Below are 22,546 nucleotides of genomic sequence, written 5' to 3' on the forward strand. Positions count from 1 at the left end.
CAAAATAAAACTCAGGCGTATTTGAAAAGAGGGGTATGTGAATTTCTATCAAAGCTAACAACCACAAAAGAATTCTAGTACAATATTTCCAAAATTTATGAAGTGTGGATTTTGTTTTTGGGAAAATGGTTGCAAAAATATCAAAATATTTTTCATTTCTTTCTTTTCTTGAAAATCTACAAACTTCGTTCATGATTTGATAATCCGACATAGAGTAAAATCCTGCCACTAATAATCTCGAAACTGTCGTTGCCTAAAAGGATAAATTAGCTTAAGTTTAAGTGTGAACTGTAATCTAAACCACCATAGTTTCATTTTCTTAAGGATCCATTTTGGCGGTGCTACCAATCCACCTTTTATTTTAGGGCGCGACTTCGAAACGCCGAAAAGAAAATCAAAACAAATCAAATTTATTAACAATCATTTTTCATCTCTCTTACTGCTGTAAATACCACCTATCAATCAAGATAAAGGCAAGACATAAAGGGAGAGGCTATGGCGCTTGATAAAATACAGCTAATTAAAGTATACAGTCAACGGCTTGTCAAATCTTTAATACCGTCAGAATATGGAGAAGAGTTCATCAATAGCATTACAGAACAATTCCAGGCAATCATATTAAATACCCAACCAGAATCATATGACTTACAATCAGTTATAAATGAATATAAGGCTCATTTCTTAAATAATGGTTTAACTTCAGAATGGTCAATTTTTCAGAATATATTGAGTTCATTATCTAAGAGTAAATCTATGGATCAAATTTGTAATTATCTTGTATTCTTTAATGAATTAAGAAATAAAGATGATCCCTTATTACAAAGACATTTGGGTGCAAGAGGTTCCTTCTCATCACCTCATCATCAGCAACTGCGTTTTCATCCATATCAGCAACAACTGCAACTGCACCTGTCACATAATATACTTCCCGAGCAAAGCTTTTCCCATAATGATACAATTACCGATATTCCTATGCCCTTGAATGAACTTATAAAACCATATTATAACACATTAGATGAAGATTTGATATTGAAATATTTATCATATACCCTCTTAGGTCTTGATTCTAAATTATTCAAATTTGGTAACAACCATCAAATTGAAATCCCATCAGAAATTAATGATTGTTATATTTCCCTCCTAACGCAAATTTTCCAATTGGCAATGTCATACAGAGATAGTCGTGAGTTGGTGGATAAGTATAGAGGAAGTCTAGGTTCAGCTATTAAAAATGCATTTGTGACCCTTGTGGAAATTAAGTTGAGTGAATATGCCAATGATGTGAACGAATTATTTACAACAAAACCTCCAACGATTTTGTTTGTTGATCAGAGATTAACAGCTTGGCAATTCAAGTTAAGAATATTGTATAAGTTATTAATCAGACTTGATGAAGTGAATGGATATGATTTTTTATGCAGAATTTACAAATTTACGAAATCGGATGATTTGTTAATTCAAGAATTGACACAATTCTTCTTTGATGAAATCGTAAAGAATTATTATAATATTATTGAACATTGGATACTTAAGGGTGAACTTGTGGATGAGCATCAAGAGTTTTTCATTTCATTTAATACTGACGAAAATGAATTTAATAAAATTATTCAATTTGATAAATCCAAAATCCCGAGTTTCTTACCATTAAGTGAAAAGATATTTCAAATTGGTAAAACAATTATTTTCCTAAATAAATATTGTCAAGAATTACGATGGTTACTTCAATTTCATACGAAGTATTCCAATATAATCTATGTCGAAAACCAAGGATTATCATCCATGTCACAAGAACAATTCAAAGATATGATAAATTCCCAATATACCGCAATCCTAAATTATTTCACCGAAATCATCCATGGTACAAATAAGTTCTTATATCACCTCACAAATTTCAAAAGATTCTATTTGATGTATGACAATCATTTCATAGAATCTTTAATCATAGAATCTAACCCATTGTTCCACCAACTTAACACCCATATAAAATCCAATCACTTACTTGAGATTCTTCATTCTGCAACTAAATTGTCAAATATTCAAGATTTAGAAATTTGTAACCGATTAAACGCCCGTTTCTTAAACATGGAAGAATCAATTGCTTGGGAAGTGTTTACCATTGAATATAGAATTGATGAATTGAGTTTGAATTTTTTAATTGAATCTCAAATGGTTAACTATTTGAAAATATTCCATTTCTTATGGAAGTTGAAACATATGAGTTATTTGTTGAATGAAACTTATAGATCATTTACTCAATTACATAAATCAATAGGTAATAAAGACAAGACAAAGATCAAGAAATGGATTCGAACGATTATGGGAACACAATTTAATATGAATAAGATGTTGAATAAGATTATCGAATATATATCCTTCTCAATTATTGAAAAGAGTTTTAAACAGTTCATTATTGATAAATTATTCAAAAATCAAAAAAATGAAGATTTATTATTAAATCGAGGATTCCCAGATATACCGCATCCATTCCCAGAACCGAAATTTAACGTTAATGTCCTAACAATCGATGAAATTATAAACCTTCATCAATCATATCTTACATCAATCACAAAATCGAAAATCTTGGATGATCAAAGCAGGGGTAAGAAATCAGGTGAAACTTATATCAGCCATATCTATAATCTCTTGGAGATTATATTCAACTACACCAAAACAGCCCATGAAATCCATGATTTGATATCTCAATTCAATCTTTTACTTGAAGCGCAGGATGATTCGACTGCCCTAGAGGATGATTTGGTTGCGCTTGAGTATAAGATTAGGACAATGGTTGAGGATTTATATCATGGGGTGTATATAAAGGAATATGTTGGAGTTTTGAACGTTTTTAAAGAGGATTTGAAGTGGGATTTTGATTTAAAGGAATTGAGTAAGTCATTAATGTGAGTATAGTATTAGTTTATTAGAGATAGTAAGATTTTGATGTTGTAGCGGTATATGATCTAATTTAGTTAAATTAAAAATAAGTCACTGGAGTGATGCGTCAACAGGAATGATGTAATTTGTAAATTTATAAGGGTAATTAAAATCTTCAAGAACTCAAAAATAGCAAGCTATTTGCGCTGCAAAGATAATAGGAAGATTGTAATATAATAGAACCACATTCTCTTGTTCAGTTTAACTTGCTATGATTACTCTCTTGTTTTATCTCTCGTCTAGCAATATGCGGAATAGAAGCCGAGCTTGTGGCGAATGAATCGCCTTCAGCTAGTGGGAATATCGACCTATGAATTGATATCCGATTGGAAGACGTTTAGCAATACATCATTGGCTAGCTCTAAATGTTCTAAAATTCTATGATATAGAAGAAGCTCCGAAAAGTAAAGCTCATGGTAATGGGGAACTTTATCTATAATTACCTTTTTTTACATGATCGGATCGAGCAGAACTTGTTTGGTTTTCACATCGGGTGTTTACGTTATCATCTGCATAATTAATCAGCCTTGCATCGAATATGAAATTATCAACCACTTCATCAATGCTCTCTTTCTTAGATATGGCATCTAGAATAGCAGCCGGGTTCATCTCTAGTTCAATTTCATACTTCTCACACTTGTTCGTCTTGCCTTCTTTCGGTTCCAATGCTCTCGTAAATTCGTATAGTGTATCGCCTTTCCTCCAACTAGTTCTCTTTTTGAATCTTGTAAAAAACGATTTTTGCTCCTTCGTGACCTTTTCCAAGTCAATCTCAACTTCAGGAATTTCCAACGATATTGAAATTCGGAAATCATATCTATTAAAGGGGGTATGAATAAATAGATCAGAGATCCTTTTCTTTTCCACTGCCGTAAATACCGGCGGGTCTGATAGATTGTCGGTAGAGATCCTTACTCTCCGTTCGTTTTGTCCTTGACCTATATGGTATGCATTTTCAGTTGTGCTCGAAAATACCTTATTTGAAATATCGTTTGTTCTGGTTTTGTTCTCAAGCAATTCATGAAGTTCCTGCCAATCTGATTGTTGAACTTCCATTTGAAAGTTAATGTTATTTCCAGCTTTGCGCAATAGACATTCCTTTGGGAGGTTAACACGAGATTGGGTTGATTTATCAAGAATCTTGCCGAACTTCACTTCAATTTCGATGCATTCTCTATCATTTTCGTCAATTGTTTCAACTGTATCTGTAATCCATTTAGAAATCGATCGATTGATTGGACCTCGTGGAATTGTATATTTGACTCGGCGTTGGTTCTTGAATTGCTTTCTGTGTGGAATACTCCTGCTGTCTCTTGGATTAGACATGTTGCGGATAGTGACAAACTGTTGACGGGTAGCAGGGAAGAGGATAACTTGTCTGAGAAACTTTTGTTTGCTACCCTGACATGACAACCTGAACATTCTAACGAAACTTTAAAAGTCGTGAGATATGATTCTTCACATAAAAAGGGATCATCCACTCCTATTTTTTTTAGACCCCATATTTTGAACGTATTAATTAATACACTCTAATTACTTTCTTGAAGTTTCATTGAACATTGTATAAATCACACAAAATCAATATGGCTCTAACTAACATTGAAAAAAGATTAACACCTTTAATTGATGCTATTAATAGTGGAAAGAAGGTTACATTCTTTACTGGAGCTGGTGTTTCAACCAATGCTGGTATCCCTGATTTTAGAAGCCCTGACACAGGGCTATATTCCAACTTAGCAAAATTAGATTTACCATTCCCAGAAGCAGTATTTGATATCGGATTTTTCAAACAGAATCCTAAACCATTCTATACCCTAGCAGAAGAATTATACCCTGGACAATATGCCCCCACTAAATTTCATTTCTTTATTAAATTGTTACAAGAGAAAGATTTATTGAAGAGAGTTTATACGCAGAATATAGATACTTTGGAAAGATTAGCAGGTGTTGAAGATCAATATATGGTTGAAGCGCATGGATCATTTGCATCAAACCATTGTATAAAATGTCATATGGAAATGGATAATGAAACATTACGTGAATACATGGCTGATAAAGATAGGGACGGGATACCTACTTGTGATCTTTGTCAAAATTATGTAAAGCCCGACATTGTTTTCTTTGGAGAAGGGCTTCCTGACAGATTCTTTGAAATGTGGGAGGAAGATTGTGCAGATGTAGAGGTTGCCATAGTTGCAGGCACGTCTTTAACGGTCTATCCATTTGGAGGATTACCTTCAGATATTGGAAAAAGGGCATTGAGAGTTTTGATTAACAACGAGAACGTGGGTGATTTTAGTAGCGATCCTAGAGAATCAGATATTGTATTGTTAGGTGATTGTGATGAAATGGCAGAAACTATTTGTTCGTTGTTGGGATTTAAGGACGAGCTCGATGCACTTGTTGAAAAGGAACAGGCTAAGTATGCTGTACCAGAAACCGTGGAAGAAAAGATTGACGAGATTGAAGAAAGAATGAAGGAAGAGGCGGCATTGAAGGAAAGAGAAGAGGATAAGGAAGTGGAAGAGTTGGCAAAGAAGTTGGGAGAGACTGAAATCGACGAAAGTAAGAAACAAGGTGAAGAAGAAGAAGAAACAACCAAGAAGAATCAGACTAAAGAAGCATCCGAAGCCACCACTCAAGAAGTTGATAGCACAGAACAAGGTAGCGATAAGAAAGAAAGCCAACAGAACGCTGTGCACCCACCCGAAGGAGACTGTCCTAAATATCTGGAACTGGGAAAGACCTGTAGTTTGAGTTAGAACATTTGATACAATTTTTTTGGCTGCCAATTTTTTTTTGCAGCACATTGAAAGGTTTATACAATTCTATGTATACATACAATAAACAAAGTGAAGATGTCTACTTTAAGTGAAGCATATGGTTTCATCTCCATGTCTGAGAATGGCATAAGTAACAAACGAAGAAGATTACCACTGATTGAAGATAAGTATGAGGTGATAATGTCAATGTACAGACTGAGGTCCGATACTCCTGATATGGGACTTGCAATTTTAAATACAAAGTCAGTAGAATTGATCTTGTTGAATTTTTGTGATTCCCTGACATTTTCAAGAACTATACATCAACTAAAAGTTCATGATCCAAGTATTATTTTACTTCCAGATGCTCATATGAATCCTCAAATTGATAAGTTGAAATATGTGGTTCTGTCCAATATCCCAGATAATATAAAAGAAGTCCAATTGAAGTTAAGACAATTTAATACAGCAAATGGGTTCACAAACATAAAACTTCATTGCGAATATGACGAGGTGGTTTTGCAGGAGAAATGCAATGGAAATGAACTTGCGCTAGCTGCAGCGAATGCTTGTTTTGAGTATTGTATCAGTTCAAAACTTATTAGAACGAATAATAAATTGAGACTTAAGTTTGATAATTGTCAATCCAATATGCTTATTGATACCTTTTCAATTCGTGATTTAGAACTTATTGATAGTATTTCAGATAAAGGAACGTCATTATTTTCATTTCTCAATCATAGTGTAACAAAGATGGGAAAACGAATCTTACGCGCATCCATTTTGCAGCCACTCACAGACGTTCCAAGCATAAAACTAAGACTAGAGACGGTACAAGAGCTAATCTCCAATGAAGATATTTTGATATCTATTAGAACGCAATTGAAGAAATTTCATGACATGGAGAAGATCGTGGGAGCTTTTCTTGAAATGGATGAAGACGCGATTGTGTTTAACCGAGATCAACGACTCAACAATCTTATTCTATTCAAGGGGTGTTTAGAGAATTGCATTGAAATCGTTAAATCCCTTGATTATGCAAAAAGCAACTTATTGGTCGAGATTAAGGCGATAGTATCTCACGAGTATATTCAGACTGTTTTGAACACAATAAAGGAATACATTTATGACACCTGTCAATGGGCCAAGAATTCATTGGAATTAACCAATCAAAAAGCCAACGCAATTAAATCCGGAGTGAATGGATTCTTAGATGTCTCTAGAAGGGTTCATGAAACATTACTAGAAGAAACCAATCAAATTGTTCTGAAGCTATGTGATGAATATGGTCTTGAAATCGATTTTAGGTATGAAAGCTCAAGGGGATTCTATTTACGAATAAAAGAGGGAAAAATGCCAATGCAATCACTTCCAACTATTTTCATAAATCGGATCAAGAAAAGGAAGATGACAGAATGTACAACAATTGAATTAATGAAACAGAGTTCACGGTTTACCGGTATATTAGCCGAGATTGCGAATTTAAACAATCATATAATTGGGAAATTATACGAACAAGTAGCTTCTTATGTCCCCATCTTTTTTATGATTTCCGAAGCCATCGGGACGTTGGATTTCTTGTGCTGCTTAGCCCAATTTGTGAGTTTGCAAAAACGAGACTACACCTGTCCCGAGTTTGGAAAAGAGGTAAATGTTCGCCATTCTCGTCATCCAGTGTTAGAAACAACAATCTCAAATTTTGTTCCCAATGACTATTCGTGCATACATGAGATATCTCGATTTCAGATTATTACTGGGGCAAATATGAGTGGGAAATCGGTTTATTTACGACAAATTGCATATATCGTGATCATGGCACAAATTGGATGTTTTGTACCAGCTGAGTACGCGGTACTACCAATCTTTGAGAGCCTATACACCCGTATATCTTCTGATAATACTGAGATGAATGCATCGCTGTTCTCTAAGGAAATGACAGAAATAGCCATGATTTTAAAGGCGGTTAATGATAAAAGTTTGGTAATCATTGACGAATTAGGAAGAGGGTCCAATTTCACCGACGGGTTTTCAATATGTTTAGCTATACTTGAATATTTCATAACTTCGGGAGCGATTGTATTCACTTCGACCCATTTCAGGGAAGTTGCTGATATTTTAAGTAATAAATCATGTGTAGTCTCTTCACATATGGAAATCGGGGAATCAGAGGGACAACTTCAAATGAAATATCAATTGGTTAAGGGAAAGGTAGAAACTATTGGGTATGGGATTAGATTCGCTGAATTTTCACGCATGTTGCCCGACAACCTAATTGTAGAAGCAAAGAAAATTGCAAACCAACTAAGGTCAACCAGAAATACAAATGATGACGAAAGGATAAAACTGCTTTCCAAAAGAAGGAAGCTCGTATTAGAGCTATATTATGCATTAAATCATATAAAATCTTTGGATGCGGAGATGGAATATAAGCTTCAAATTTTGAAAACCTTGCAATCCAAGTTTGTTGACGAAATAAATAGATTACCGAAATAGGCTCCTCTAGTTCTTTCTATAAAGTCTATAAAAGAATCTCATATTCTCCAATTTCATAGGATATTCCACTTCTTTTTGATTTATTCTATACCAACAACTTTCGCTTTGTTGAACTATTTCCCACGCTCCGTTACTTTCACCCGGCTTGCCTATTAATACTGTATCTATTAAAAATTGGACTGGGAACCGCCTCTCTCCAATCGTGATATGTGAGTATGAACCTGCACTTTCTGCTATTAACAAAAGACTTCCCTGTTTACATCTTGAATTCAATAATTGAAGGAGTCTTATAGTTTCTTTTCTCTTTTCTGCAAACAATTCATTTGTTGTGAATAAGAGCGTAACTAAATCAAGAGTTTCGAGACCGAGGGAATCTGGATTGACAGTCAAGACATCTCCACAAACGAATTCAGAATTGAGCTTTTCTTGATGATATACCCAATTGCTTTTCATATACGATGTTAAATTATTCACAACCAATGACCAATCTGCGATATCGATCAACTTAATATTGAGTTCTGAGGCAGAGCCGGAATTGTATTCCTTTAATCTAGCGAACACTGCTGCCAACCCTACCAATTCTGAAGATGCTCCGCCGCCAACGCATAAGACTGATTTCTTAGACTCAGGATCTTCCATTAATTCTTTAATTGGTTCCAAAGATGCGAAAAGCGAAGTATATGCCAATGCCCTAGCTGGTGTCCAACGCGATGCATAAGCGAATCTTTTATCGTCATTATTAAATGCAGAAAGATAATCTCGATTATATAAATCTCCTTTCACTACTTGAATATGCTCTTGTAACTCAGGAGAATCGAGGACGTTTTTGAAACATACTTCGAATAAATCCATGATTTTGGTGGGTTCCATACAATCATCTGATGTGAACGGAAGGATATCACTTGATCCTGTTTCATTGCTGTCTGTTGAGGCAGCGGCTCGCTTCTTGGATCTTCTGTCTCTATTCATAGTTGCTTTGCTTGTTGTGTATTAATTGATACTTCTTGAGATGAGATGAGATGCCCTATAAGATGAGGTCTTTAATATGCGGGTAATCCCTTATTTTTCTTGCTGCTCCGTGAAAAATTTAGTGCGATGGAAATTTTACAGAAGCTATAAAATGAAGACTGAGACAGAAAAAATTTTCGTTTATGTTTTTATTTTCTTCTTTCTTTAACTAATTATCATCAGTCTGTGTTAAGGTGGGCTCTCAGCTTGGATATGAAGTAAATCACTTGTGGTTCTTTGTATTCTGCTGTAGATGTTTTCCTTAGCAGTTCGGCGCACGAGAAGCAAGCTTGATGTACATATTTATCCTATGCCAATTCCATTTTGTTGATTCTTAGGGAGAGACAGTTCACTTTAGCTGTTTTAACGTTTCATTTTATACAGCTGGTCCTCCCTACGGGGGGTTGAGCGGTTTGTATATGTGAGGCTAGGTTAATTTGGATTTGGATTGGTATTGGGGTATATGTCGTTACCGTTATGGTCTTAAGCAGGGTAGTTCCGTCGACAGATTGTAGAGCAAGCGGATTGGTCTTGAGCTCGCATGAGTGGAAGCACCCCTAGGGGAGTGAAAGCTTGTGTTGCAGCTCGGCCACTATAATTCGTAGCAACATATTCCTGGACTCTGCGTAGGTCATATTGGCCATTAACGATTTGAGTAAAACCATGTTGCAAACATCCCAATGTTCAATTCTTATGTAATTTCCTTTGAATTTTTATAACCCTTATAGGATGTTCCTACTTATTGGGGACTCGACTGTCCCCAATGGTTTTTTGATGTCCGTTTAAACACGTTTCTTTCAGGTCTCGTGATGACAAGCCGCGATAGAAAACGGTTGATTCTTTTTTTTTCTGCTGCCACACTTGTTATGACTTCTCGTTTATCAATTTTTTTTAAAGTTCCCCTGACAGGTTACTTGTATGTATATTTTATTGTCTCTTTTAAACCTTAAAGCATACAATGAGTTCGTCAAGAGACACAGAATCACTGCAGAATTCGACAAGGGGTTCAACTCCTTTCTATAGTGAAGAATTTACTTGTTCTAGTGACCTGTTTAGACGACATTTATTTGATGGACATAAATATAATAACAGAACTTTGGCCATTCATCTACCGAATCTACCGCATACACCAACAGTTCCTACTCCTGAATTACAAGAAGAATTTAATATAGAAACAGAACAAAATGGAGAAGGAAACGATTCTTATGTTGAATTTAATTTATCTCCCATATCATCTTCAGCCCCATCTCGGTCGTCAATGACACAAGTAAGAGTTGTATCATCATCAAAACGGAACTCAATTGAAACTCGAAGCAAAATCGAGGAAGAGAATGAATCTCACAAGATAGATTTAAATAACAAAGAAATCAAATTGATTCCAGAAGTTGAAGAGGAAGATTTCTTTAATTCAAGTACAAATTGGAAAGATATGAAAACAATTTCTGACCTTGATTATTATAATGAAAAGGGACAATTGGAAATCACTTCAAAATCGGGGAAAGATTTCTTTGAAAATGTCATGAATAACTTTGGATATACCAAAATAGATACTGAAGAACAAGTTTCAAAATATGCAGCATTGGATGCAAAGACAGATTTCTTATTTCGATCTCGTGGGAAACGAAAACATTCCGAACCGGCAAAATATGAAAAGGTAGATCTTGAATATGAAGTAGAGGAATCTGATTCCGAATATGACGATGATGATAATATGGATTCCGGTGAAACATTGGAAGAAATACGAAGTATGTTGACTGAATCTCAAAAATTTGCCTATATCGGTATAGCAAAATTATTGACAGTAGATATGGCTACAGAATTGGCCAAGATTCAATTTGGAACATCGTCTACATTAGCAAAATCACTCAGTGTAGGGCAAAAGAATTTTTCTAATTGGACAATGTATGTTATGTCAAAATTATATGATCATTTGAAAGTTGCTGGTCCAGAAATGACAATGATTGAGAATTTAAGTAAACATGGATTGGAAGTCAACGACTTATCTAGAAGTTTGATAGAAGTCGGGATGAAAGCAAACGTTGAAGCCAACCAACAATGTCTAGATGAAGATTTCGATTTAAGATGGGTTATAATATGTGATTTATTCTTGGTACTACTAAGTGACGGATATTACGATGCTCGTTCAAGGACCCTATTAATGAAATTTGCCAAAACTATAAATATTACACCCATAGAAATCCGTCAATTTGAAAGACGATTAATTGAATGTTTGGAAATGGAAACTAAACAAAAGACAATTGAAAACAATGATGAACTATTAAACGATCAACTGGTTGTTCAAAAACAAATTCAGAAAAATAGAAAAAAGAGATTAGCCTATATAGGTTTAGCAACAATAGGTGGTTCATTAATCTTGGGTCTATCAGCAGGTCTTTTAGCACCAGTGATTGGAGCCGGTCTTGCTGCCGGTTTAACAACGGTAGGTATAACAGGTACAAGTGGGTTCTTGGCAGGAGTTGGTGGAGGAACCATTATCACAACCACTGGTATTGCATTTGGCGCCAAATTCGGATCACAAGCAGGCGCAAGACGTGCTGGTGATGTTCATACATTTGAATTAAAACCATTGCATGATAATAAAAGAGCCAATTTGTTGATTACAGTCAGTGGATGGATGAATGGTCAAGCGGATGATGTTAGACTTCCATTTTCCACGGTTGATCCAGTAATGGGAGATTTATTTTCTTTATTGTGGGAGCCAGAAATGTTGCAATCTATGGGTCAAACGATTGGTATTTTGGCAAGTGAAGCTTTGAGTACTTCTATTCAACAAATCTTGGGTGCGACTGTGTTAACTGCATTAATGTCGGCCATTCAAATTCCTATGGTACTTTCCAAATTAACCTATTTGATTGATAATCCTTGGAATGTCTCCTTAGATAGGGCATGGAAGGCTGGGAAAATCCTTGCTGAAACACTTATTAATGGAAATGTCGGAGTTAGACCAATTACGTTAGTCGGATTTTCATTAGGGGCAAGATTAATTTATTCATGTTTAATTGAATTAGAAAGAAGAGGTGGATATGGATTAATTGAAAATGTTATTTTATTAGGTTCACCAATCTCGATTAAGGTAGATCAATTGGCACAAGCTAGATCAGTTGTTAGTGGGAGATTTATAAATGGATATTCCAAGAAAGATTGGATTTTGGGATATCTTTTCCGTGCTACAGGTGGTGGGATACTGAAAGTTGCAGGATTATCCCCATTGAAAAGGGTTCATGGCGTTGAAAATATTGATTGTACAGATTTGGTAGAAGGTCACATGTCATACAGAAAAGAAATCCCCCGTATTTTGAAAAGATGTAATTGGGAAGTGTTGAGTGAAGAATTCGCGGAAATCGAAGAAGCTGATCCAGAACAAACGGAAAGACAGCGTCAATTAATTCATGAATTCGATGAAGCTAGAGCGAAGATGGAGAAAGAAAAACGTCAAAATGTTGAGCCTAAAGGCTGGAAGAAATGGTTCAAACCAAAGAATAAAGAATGGTGGGAGATTTATGGAAAGCCTGAACAGCGTGCTGCTAGTAGCAGTAGGGAAGGGAGTCCAGTTAGAGGGTCTGAAGAATATGTGGTTCCGGATGCCATGTTTGATGTAGAGGCTTTGGCTCAAGAAGTAAAAGAAATAGAGAATTTAGCAGATAGTGGAAACACCAATGACATGGAACAAATACGAAAGGAAGTTGATTCTAAGCGTAGAGAGCTTAAACTTAATGAAGACTTAGAAGAGGATTCAAAGGCAAACAAGAAGGAGTAGTTTATGTGTATGTTGTGGGATATTGTGATGGTTAGTACTGTAATATACTTAATATTTTCTAAATCGTGTAAATCGTATACCGGTGGTTGTAAAGATTTTTTTTTTTTCAATTTTTTCACTGTGACTCAAAAAGTTTACAACCAGCTTGATTTCATCAATCAATAGATAACAACGCCTACCAACAATGCCAACTGTTTCTTGTGATAAAGAAGATCTCTACAAATTATTAGGAAGATCATACACCACTGAAGAATTCGACGAGTTATGTTTCGATTTCGGTATTGAACTTGATGAAGACAACACTGATGAATGTCAAGGTGATGAAAGACCTCACTTAAAGATTGAAGTTCCAGCTAACAGATATGATATGTTATGTATTGAAGGTATTGCACAAGCCTTGAATGAATTCTTGGGTAATTCAGACGCACCACAATATACCTTAAATCCAGTTAAGCCAGCTACCTCATTGACCATCAAGGAATCAACTTTCCCAGTTCGTCAATATGCTGCATCTGCCATTTTAAGAAATGTTACCTTTGATCAAAGAACTTATGATTCATTCATTGCTTTCCAAGATAAATTACATACCAATTTATGTCGTAATAGAACCTTAGTTGCCATTGGTACTCACGATTTGGATACTTTACAAGGTCCATTTACTTATGAAGGTTTAAAACCAGAAGATATTAAATTCAAACCTTTAAATCAAGATAAGGAAATGAATGGTCATGAATTAATGGAATTTTATGAAAAAGATAAGAATCTTGGTAAATATTTACATATTATTAGAGATTCTCCAGTATATCCAGTCATGCTTGATGCTAATAGAACTGTTGCCTCCATGCCACCAATTATTAATTCCGATCATTCTAAGATTACTTTAAACACCAAGAATGTTTGGATTGATGTCACTGGTACTGATAAGACCAAGACTGAAATTGTTATCAATCAAATTGTTGCCATGTTTTCCCGTTATTGTAAAACTCCATTTGAAATTGAACCACTTGATATTATTTCTGAACATAATGGTGAAACTCGTATAACTCCAAACATTGTACCAAGAATTGCTAAAGCCAATATTTCTTACATAAACTCGTGTGTCGGATTAGATTATTCTGGTGAACAAATTGCCAAATTATTGAAGAGAATGGCTTTGGATGCGACTACTTCCAAGACTGATGAAGGTGTCATTGAAGTCAGTATCCCAATAACAAGATCTGATGTTTTACATGAATGTGATATTATGGAAGATGCTGCAATTGGTTATGGTTATAATAACTTAAAAAAGACTAAACCACAAAGTGATAATTTAGTAGCTGCTCCATTACCAATTAATAAAGTTTCTGATATTTTACGTTTAGCATCTGCTCAGGCTGGTTATTCTGAAGTTTTACCATTGACTTTATGTTCACATGATGAAAACTTCAAGTTTTTGAGACAAAAAGATTTAGGAAATACTGCTGTTAAGTTAGAAAACCCAAAGACTATTGAATATCAAGTTGTTAGAACCACTTTAGTACCAGGTATTTTAAAGACTATTAAAGAAAACAGAAAACACTCATTACCAATCAAAGTTTTTGAAACTGGTGATATTGTTTTAAAGAACCAATATTTAGAAAGACAAGCTTATAATCAACGTAACTGGTGTGCTGTTTATGCCGGTAAGACCTCTGGTTTTGAATTTGTTCAAGGTTTATTAGGTAAGATTATGCAAACTATGAGAACTTCTTGGTTAGAGAACCCAAGAGAACAAAAAGGTAGAGGTTATTGGATTGAAGAAGATAAGGAAAATCCAACTTTCTTCCCAGGTAGAGGTGCTAAAGTCTTTTTCAGATCTCAAGAAAATGGCGAAGACATTCACATTGGTGATATTGGTGTTTTACATCCCGAAGTTATGACTGCATTTGATATTCCATATGCCGCATCTTCCGTAGAAATCAATGCTGAATATTTCTAAGTTTAGAAAAGTTAAAAATTAATAGATAGTTTTAATACAATCGAATACAAGTATATATATACAGTAACCCTGACAATCCGAGAGGCGATCTCATTCTATTTGAAGTGTAGGCTTATTGTCTATTGTGGTTGTCGTGGTTTGATATATGGTTCAAAGTACACTACCATTTGCAATGACGCACTGCACGAGCCTATGGCCAATTGCTATAACCCTGCTCTATTATTCTCTCAAGGACGAAAGTCTATCAATTTGACACGAAACTGAATATGAAATCATTCTATCAGTTTAAGCTAAACTATCTTACCAATTCATATTAAATTCATAAATTTTTACACGTTTAATTTTTGGAGAGATTTTGTGTCTACTTTACTAAGGCACAGCAAAGACAATGAAATAATCAAGTTTCACGGAAAAAAGGTAAACGAAATTAAATTCTTATATTAAAAGAAACACGCACGTAATTATCTCTATCATCACCATAACTAAACAAACAGATAGAATAGAAACAATCATGAGTACAAGAGGAGGAGCTCCATCCAGAGCATATGATATGATTATGAAGTTGTTATTAGTTGGAGATTCAGGTGTTGGTAAATCTTGTTTATTATTAAGATTTGTAGAAGATAAATTTAATCCATCATTTATTACAACAATTGGTATTGATTTTAAAATTAGAACAATTGAAAGTAAAGGTAAGAAAATCAAATTACAAGTTTGGGATACTGCAGGACAGGAAAGATTTAGAACAATTACTACTGCTTATTACAGAGGAGCAATGGGTATTGTTTTAATATATGATGTCACTGATTCTAGAACCTTTGATAATGTTAAAAATTGGTTTCAAACAGTAACTCAACATGCTAATGAAGATGCTCAAATATTCTTGGTTGGTAATAAATGTGATGATGAAGTCAATAGACAAGTTAGTAAAGAACAAGGTCAAGAATTAGCTGCTGAATTGGGTGTACCATTTTTAGAATCAAGTGCGAAAACTAATGAAAATGTTGATTCTATCTTTTATGAATTAGCAGGTATCATTCAAGAAAAACATGTAGATGATGTTATTCCTCAAGGTAATACTTCCGGTGGAATAGATGTTTCTAAGAATAGCAATAATGGTATGGGTTTCAAAAATAATTGTTGTTAAAGCAAAAATTGACCAGCTCATATCAAGATCAACAGTATACTCCACCTTAATACAAGCTAAATGGTTTTCCTTTTTTTTACTATTTTGACATACACCGTTTTATTTCTCTATTAAAGAAGACTGGTTGGAAGAGAGAGAGAGGCTGAGAGATTGAGAGTAGATAGTTAGGTATTTGTGATATATATTATATAACACTCACTCTTCAATAATATACTACAATAGTTTTGATACTCTATTGGTAATAATCCACTTGCGTCAGCTATTAGACAAGCTTCGATATTTTCCTTGTTCGTTTCTTTATATTAAACGTTATAAATAAATGAAATATACAATATTCACACAATATCATGCAAATAACAAATGCAATGAACTAAAACAAAAAGATTTGTCCAACTTTAAATCTTCTTACCAAAGTAAACCCATTGGTCATCCAATGGTTTTTCTTCCAATTCTTCCCAACATTTCAATCCTGATAATTCACGAGCCAAAACAAGTTCATCATGAGCTTGAATAACAACTTCTTCAATCAAACCACTACCAATTTCATTTTCTATCTTTTCAGTAATTTCATTTTCTTCAACAGCCTTTAATCGGTTCTTAGTCAAAGCTTCCACCGATTGTCTATATACTGATTCTTTTGGGAAGTTCTTTCCGACAAAGTCTAATGTTTGGTTATATAATTCAATTAAAACTGGTCTTGGGTTTGGATGTTGGTATAAACCAGTTAAACCAGTTGGATATCCGGAGGTGGCTCTGACTAAAAGTTCCTTAGATTGTCTCAATACTCTTGTAACTCTCATTATTTCTTAGTGTCTTAGCCCTGTGTGTTTTGTAAGTCCTTCACTCTGAATGCTTGAAAAATTCTTTTGAAGCGCAATTTTTACAAATTCTCAATGTTTGGTTGGTTAGAAAAAAAAAATTGGAAGTTAATCACCAGCATCACGTGATCATACCATGAATCTACACTGTATTCTATACACTTCATCTAAATAAACATCTATACACTATAAACAATCTCTAAAAAGTCAAACCAATCCATTATCACTCTTAGAAATCACCTCCAAAATCACCTCCCCCGAAATCACCTCCACCAAAATCACCACCATCGGCATACCCATCTTGGTATCCATCTTGATATCCTTCCATTTGTTCATGTTCTCCATAACTATTCAAAGCTGAACCTAAAAGCATACCACCTAATAAACCACCACCTACACCAAGAGCCATACCTCCAGCCCCACTCATTTTACTATTTCTACCTTGTTGCACCTGTTGTTGTTGTGGAGGATATCCATATCCCGGTTGTGGTGGATATCCGTATCCCGGTTGTGGAGGGTAACCATATCCTGGTTGTGGTGGGTATCCTCCATATGCTGGATGTGGAGGGTATCCCGCTTGTGGAGGGTATCCACCTCCATATCCTGGTTGAGGTGCTGGTTGTGGTTGATATGATCTTCCATTGCCACCCGCAGCAGCAGGCGCAGAAGGCGGAGTTCTTTGGTAACTGCTACTTTGTTGGGCTTGTGGGCGTGGGATTTCTGGTTGTTTACGATCGATGGAGGAGGATTGGGATGGACTGTATGCTGGAGGTGGGATATCTTCTGGACTTGATTCTTCTCCCCAGGTGGTGCCTTCTGGTGCCTCCCATTGGGATTTTTTGGTGTCGAGATTAACGTAATACCATGTTTTGTAAGTGTCGTCGAATTTAGCTAACCATCCTTTTGGAACTTTAGGCGGATTGTTTGGATCTGACTTTGAAACTGACATTGTGTTTAATGAAAGGAGAATTAACTAACAATTAATTAAAAAATCAAGTGTTGATAAAAATTTGAGAAAGAATAAATCGAAATCGGCAATCGACACAAAAAAAGAAAAATTCTATAATTAAAAAATTATTATTTTATTAATTTTATTTTTTTTATTTTACGAATTTAACAACGGAAATTTGACAAGCGATTAAATAATTAGCAGCCAACGTTAAGGATGTGTTTTGCTGGTATAATCACAATCTATGGAGTGTGCTATTACATTAACCCTAAAAAAAGATATCATCAATTCAAGAGATCAAGTGTATTTAAGAATCGAAAAGGACACACGCAGGGTGAATTAGGGGTTGATAGTTTACAACTGAAACAAGAAAAAAAAGTCTCCTCTTAATTTACAGCCCCACAGCCACAAAATTTTTAATTAAATGATTGCAAATTTTTTTACAAAATGGATTTATCAGATAGAGAGTTTGAAATACAATGACATGGTATTAAAAGAATATAAGAACACTATTAACTTATCTCGGGAAAGATCTCACCCAATAATTCATCTAATATTTCAAATATCAAATGTCGATTAAGATAATCATTCTGAATCATTCTAAATAATCTATTTGATGCAAATTTGGTATTTGAAGTTCCAAAAATCTTTGAACAAGTTTCATCCATAAATGCTTCAAATAATATCCTAGCTTCCTGCCTTGTATTAGATTGTTGATAGAGTGTTCTTAAAGCCGGAGGATCCTTGAATTTCCCATTGGGAAATAAAATATTCTTCAACGTTATAAATAAATCTAAAATATTCTCTTCTGTTTTCAATTGAATCTCAACTTGTTCATATACTTTCTTTTCAATAGTCGTTCCAAACAATTGTTGTAATATAACAACTAATGCTCTTCCTCTTAGCCAACTTCTAGAATTATGTAATCTGAATACAGTAATTAATAAATCACAAATCGGTTTTACAAACATGGTTGTCTTTGTCATTGAACTTTCATCAAATTGTTTCAATTCTCGTTCCATATCCTTGATATTCTCCATTATTTGTGAATCGGTTATAGGATTATCATTGACTCGGCAGGATCCGGACTCTTTTGGAGAAACAGTTAAGAACATGTTTGAAATCCCTTTGTACCATTTATTAGCTAACATTTCCGCATTTTCCTTCGTTTGTTTAATAGCATCTCCAAACGGTTGATTCTTTCTCAAATTAAAGTTTTCTGAAGATAAAAATGATCTAAATGCTTTATCTGAACATACTTCAGGTATTCTTATGAGTTGTTGCAAATACTCTTCTAAAGCATTTTGACGAATTTCAACCACTTGTCTTTGTTGAAATTTCAAAACCAGCATAGATCTCTTTGGGAACTTCAAATTTGCAACCCCAGTAGGATATTTCCATTTGAGATATTGATGTAATCTATAAAATTGACTATATCGTCTTGCAACCACCCAACCTGCAGTTGTAATATTTGGATCATCATTAGAAAATTTCTGAACTTCAATAATATAAAGAATAAATTCTTTACCATTCTCATTTCCACTGATGTATGATTGAATACAAACTCGAGATTTCCCATATAAACTATTATCATTTTCTTGAACGATATATTGTTGCTTTTGCAATTCTTTAAAATTAACTTCTCGAACTAAGGCGATTTTAGATTTCCTTAAAACTTTCAATTGGGATATATTATTACTCAATTCCGCTTTTCTAATAAGTGGTTCCAACACGGCTAATTGTTCATGAAGATTCTCAACTTCCTCTGTTAATTTAGGTATCTCTTCAGCTAGATTAAGATTTCCCGGTCCCGCTAATTGAACCTCCAGATCATCTCCACCAAATTTATTCATTTCCAGCAGTTCGCCATAACTTATGGAATCACTTGTATCATCATCAATATCGGAATCATCACTATCAAATAAACGAGAATTCCGATTTCCTGAACTATCATCATCATGGCCAAATATTGTCGAGGAATCTTTTCTCATAGTCAAAAGATCATCAATACTCGAACTCTCATTAAGCGTGGTTCGTGATTGAGTGGGCTCAGTTGTGGAATTGGAAGTATTCATAATTTCTGAAAATGCATTCTCAACAGCATATATAATCTCGGGGTTGACATCTGGTTCTTGTTTGTTGGCTTGTAATTGTTTCATATATAAATCAGAGCTCTTAAATAATTCAAAATCGCGACTCTCCATGTCTTCGAATACTTCATGTTGACGTCTGAATAGCAACCCTCTCGCCTTTTGATATAATTTGATTCTAGATTCACCAGGTGGCAGGTTAGTTAGTTCTAGAAGTGTTTTCTTGTTTGATTCATCTAATGTGATATAACCGGGCAATATGTACATATCGGTAATTCTCTTGATATCATCAAAGCTAGTATATTCCAAAGAAAGTGATAAATTATTTTCCTCTTGAATGTCATTCTGCTCCAATGGCGCCTTTATGGCTTCCACAGCTAACCAAAAATCAAGAATTTTACTTCTACCACTATCGATCATACATGTTTTAAAAACCTTTAATGAAGCTGGATTGTTGAGGATTTCAATCAATTTCATAGTGGATTGCTTATTGGAGAATAATTCTTTCTTTTGATTTAATTTTCGTTTTAATTGGATTCTAGCTATTGGATCATCTATCTGAAGAATAGAATCTTCAAGCACTAATAAACTTTCCAAGTCATCACTTGCATCTATTGAATCCAGTAATATTTGCACAACATCTTCCGCTCCCGATGAGTCAAGTTGATTTCTTTGCAATTGACGACGTTTATTTCCTCCCTGTGTGTGCTCTTCTAATGCAGCTCTTAATTTCTTAACTTGATCTCGTCTTCTTAAGTTGTCACCTATCAATTTCACAATCATCAAGTTATAAAAATCACTTTCAGTTACTAAATTAATAACATTACAAAGAACAGTACAAGCCAAAATCTCAGTGACTAAGGTGACTCCAATTTCATTATCCTTCTCATTCTCAGATAACAAATATGGTAAGAATGAATTTACTTTATTTCGGAGATATTTCTTTTCGTTAATGTTTGCTTGAATATTATTGGAAATGGTTACGGCTCGATGTAATTTCCCACGTTTATACGCATTGGCAACTGCCGTATGAAATTCTGAAGAATCTTGTTTGGGTGAATATGATTTTGATTTTACGAGTTCTTCAGCATGGAGATATGATTGGAAATGATCTTGTACAATGGGAAGAATACTAGTAACCATAACTTTGGCGAAATCGATACTTTGTAGTCTATCTTTTAAATTCCGTATAACATATTTGAGTTCAATCTTTATAGAATCGGTGACTAATGGTGATGATGTGATTTCTGAATACCATTTGTTAATGAATTCTCCTATAATTAAATTAATCAATTCTTCGAATGTTTCTGATATCAAGAATGATTCACTAAAAATGGGCAGATTCAATTGGGCTTCATCTGACTTCAACAATTGTAATTGTGATTCCCATTCCGATGGATATGTGAACTTGAATCGCGATTGGTTGATTCTTCTTGGTTTTGGCTTCTTGGGTTTGAATATTATTGTTAGGATTACAACTCCTAATACCGTTGTAAAAACTCCAAATATTATTGGATATCGATTTTTTAGAACATAGATCAAAGCACACCAGACGATATAAATCAGTATCACATATCGTACCGCCAGCACTATGAAAACAACCAGAAGCGTTTCCATTTGCTATCTGTGTCTGTTGTTGTTGTTGTTTCTAGTGTATTCATTTCGTTAAAGATCAAATGGTTGTCAATTCGTGTGATGGGAACCGGTGCGCATTACGAGAGAACAAAATTAAGTTGACTTTTAGAACCAGATTGCAAAAATTTCCAAATTACTCTATTAATATACAAAAGTATTCTAAAATACTATATAAATTATAATAAACCCCTTTCTATATCACCTTACGTTTCTTTGAAGTGATGTCTTCTTTGTTGTCTCTCTTTCGTTTCTTATCTGTACTTGATTTCTTATCTTTCTTTGTTGATTCTATGCCCTTTGTATCTTCCTTCTTACTCTTCTTCTTGTCGTCCTTCTTTTCCCTCTTCTCTTTCTTCGCGTCTCTATCCTTCGACTTCTTCTTATCTTTTAGATCTTTCAGCTTCTTTTCCTTTTTCTCTTTCTTATCCTTCTTTTCTTTCTTCTCTATCTTAGATGATTTATCCTTCCTCTTCTTATCTTTATCAGGTTTACCAGTCCCATTTAAGTCTTGTCCAGTTTCCTTTTTAATTAACATTTCCATCTGTTCCATTGCCATACTTGAAGATATTTCTATGTGTTCCGCTTTGACATGGTCTGTCTTCCCAACAGTTCCTTCTAATCCTTCACCCTTTACAAACATTTTATATAACGGAGACATCGATCTTCTCATAGTATCCATTGTTTTCTCTTCATTCTTTGCAAATGATACACTTCCGTTTGAATTGTTATTAACTTCCAAATTCTTCAACTGACCATCAAATAATTTTTCCCACCATGTATCCACAGCATTAGTATCATGACCTAGCCCCTTAGTATCTTTTTTGTGCTTAACCAAAATAGGTTTAGTAAGACCTCCTTTCTGTAAGGCTTCTCCTTCTTTCCATCCAAAGGATTGTAAATAGACACTAGCATTCATTCTTGGGGTGATCAGCTGTCGTTAGTGTACTTTTGTGCCTAGAAATGAAAAGAAATTTT

At 34.5% G+C, this 22,546-nt stretch overlaps 11 protein-coding genes across 11 annotated transcripts; 6 read left to right on the forward strand and 5 right to left on the reverse strand. All coding sequences in view use genetic code 12, as the record gives it.

Annotated features, from left to right (window-relative positions):
- Nucleotides 1–495: 495 nt before the first annotated feature.
- On the forward strand, nt 496–2,904 carry SPC98 (Spc98p; the record flags this gene model as incomplete). Its single annotated transcript, XM_049405234.1, has 1 exon — nt 496–2,904. One exon carries the CDS (start codon nt 496–498, stop codon nt 2,902–2,904), a length of 2,409 nt encoding a protein of 802 aa, XP_049265107.1.
- A 459-nt stretch (nt 2,905–3,363) lies between these two features.
- On the reverse strand, nt 3,364–4,260 carry J8A68_001569 (mRNA triphosphatase; the record flags this gene model as incomplete). The annotated part of the gene is made up of 1 exon (XM_049405235.1): nt 3,364–4,260. The coding sequence occupies one exon, from the start codon at nt 4,258–4,260 to the stop codon at nt 3,364–3,366; it is 897 nt and encodes a 298-aa protein (XP_049265108.1).
- A 257-nt stretch (nt 4,261–4,517) lies between these two features.
- On the forward strand, nt 4,518–5,696 carry HST2 (histone deacetylase; the record flags this gene model as incomplete). Its single annotated transcript, XM_049405236.1, has 1 exon — nt 4,518–5,696. The coding sequence occupies one exon, from the start codon at nt 4,518–4,520 to the stop codon at nt 5,694–5,696; it is 1,179 nt and encodes a 392-aa protein (XP_049265109.1).
- Nucleotides 5,697–5,792: 96 nt separating this feature from the next.
- J8A68_001571 (MutS family protein) lies at nt 5,793–8,189 on the forward strand (the record flags this gene model as incomplete). The annotated part of the gene is made up of 1 exon (XM_049405237.1): nt 5,793–8,189. One exon carries the CDS (start codon nt 5,793–5,795, stop codon nt 8,187–8,189), a length of 2,397 nt encoding a protein of 798 aa, XP_049265110.1.
- A 6-nt stretch (nt 8,190–8,195) lies between these two features.
- J8A68_001572 (25S rRNA (uracil2843-N3)-methyltransferase) lies at nt 8,196–9,158 on the reverse strand (the record flags this gene model as incomplete). Its single annotated transcript, XM_049405238.1, has 1 exon — nt 8,196–9,158. The coding sequence occupies one exon, from the start codon at nt 9,156–9,158 to the stop codon at nt 8,196–8,198; it is 963 nt and encodes a 320-aa protein (XP_049265111.1).
- Nucleotides 9,159–10,155: 997 nt separating this feature from the next.
- J8A68_001573 (uncharacterized protein) lies at nt 10,156–12,975 on the forward strand (the record flags this gene model as incomplete). Its single annotated transcript, XM_049405239.1, has 1 exon — nt 10,156–12,975. One exon carries the CDS (start codon nt 10,156–10,158, stop codon nt 12,973–12,975), a length of 2,820 nt encoding a protein of 939 aa, XP_049265112.1.
- Nucleotides 12,976–13,159: 184 nt separating this feature from the next.
- On the forward strand, nt 13,160–14,932 carry FRS1 (phenylalanine--tRNA ligase subunit beta; the record flags this gene model as incomplete). Its single annotated transcript, XM_049405240.1, has 1 exon — nt 13,160–14,932. The coding sequence occupies one exon, from the start codon at nt 13,160–13,162 to the stop codon at nt 14,930–14,932; it is 1,773 nt and encodes a 590-aa protein (XP_049265113.1).
- Nucleotides 14,933–15,443: 511 nt separating this feature from the next.
- SEC4 (Rab family GTPase) lies at nt 15,444–16,079 on the forward strand (the record flags this gene model as incomplete). The annotated part of the gene is made up of 1 exon (XM_049405241.1): nt 15,444–16,079. The coding sequence occupies one exon, from the start codon at nt 15,444–15,446 to the stop codon at nt 16,077–16,079; it is 636 nt and encodes a 211-aa protein (XP_049265114.1).
- Nucleotides 16,080–16,474: 395 nt separating this feature from the next.
- MCI4 (Mci4p) lies at nt 16,475–16,879 on the reverse strand (the record flags this gene model as incomplete). Its single annotated transcript, XM_049405242.1, has 1 exon — nt 16,475–16,879. One exon carries the CDS (start codon nt 16,877–16,879, stop codon nt 16,475–16,477), a length of 405 nt encoding a protein of 134 aa, XP_049265115.1.
- Nucleotides 16,880–17,126: 247 nt separating this feature from the next.
- Nucleotides 17,127–17,846, reverse strand: IFU5 (WW domain-containing protein IFU5; the record flags this gene model as incomplete). The annotated part of the gene is made up of 1 exon (XM_049405244.1): nt 17,127–17,846. One exon carries the CDS (start codon nt 17,844–17,846, stop codon nt 17,127–17,129), a length of 720 nt encoding a protein of 239 aa, XP_049265116.1.
- A 512-nt stretch (nt 17,847–18,358) lies between these two features.
- J8A68_001578 (uncharacterized protein) lies at nt 18,359–22,487 on the reverse strand (the record flags this gene model as incomplete). The annotated part of the gene is made up of 2 exons (XM_049405245.1): nt 18,359–21,417; nt 21,779–22,487. The coding sequence occupies 2 exons, from the start codon at nt 22,485–22,487 to the stop codon at nt 18,359–18,361; spliced, it is 3,768 nt and encodes a 1,255-aa protein (XP_049265117.1).
- Nucleotides 22,488–22,546: the final 59 nt, after the last annotated feature.

Source organism: Hemisphaericaspora subhashii (genome assembly GCF_019202705.1).
Source record: "Hemisphaericaspora subhashii strain CBS 10753 chromosome Unknown scaffold89, whole genome shotgun sequence".
Classification (NCBI taxonomy): domain Eukaryota; kingdom Fungi; phylum Ascomycota; class Pichiomycetes; order Serinales; family Debaryomycetaceae; genus Hemisphaericaspora; species Hemisphaericaspora subhashii.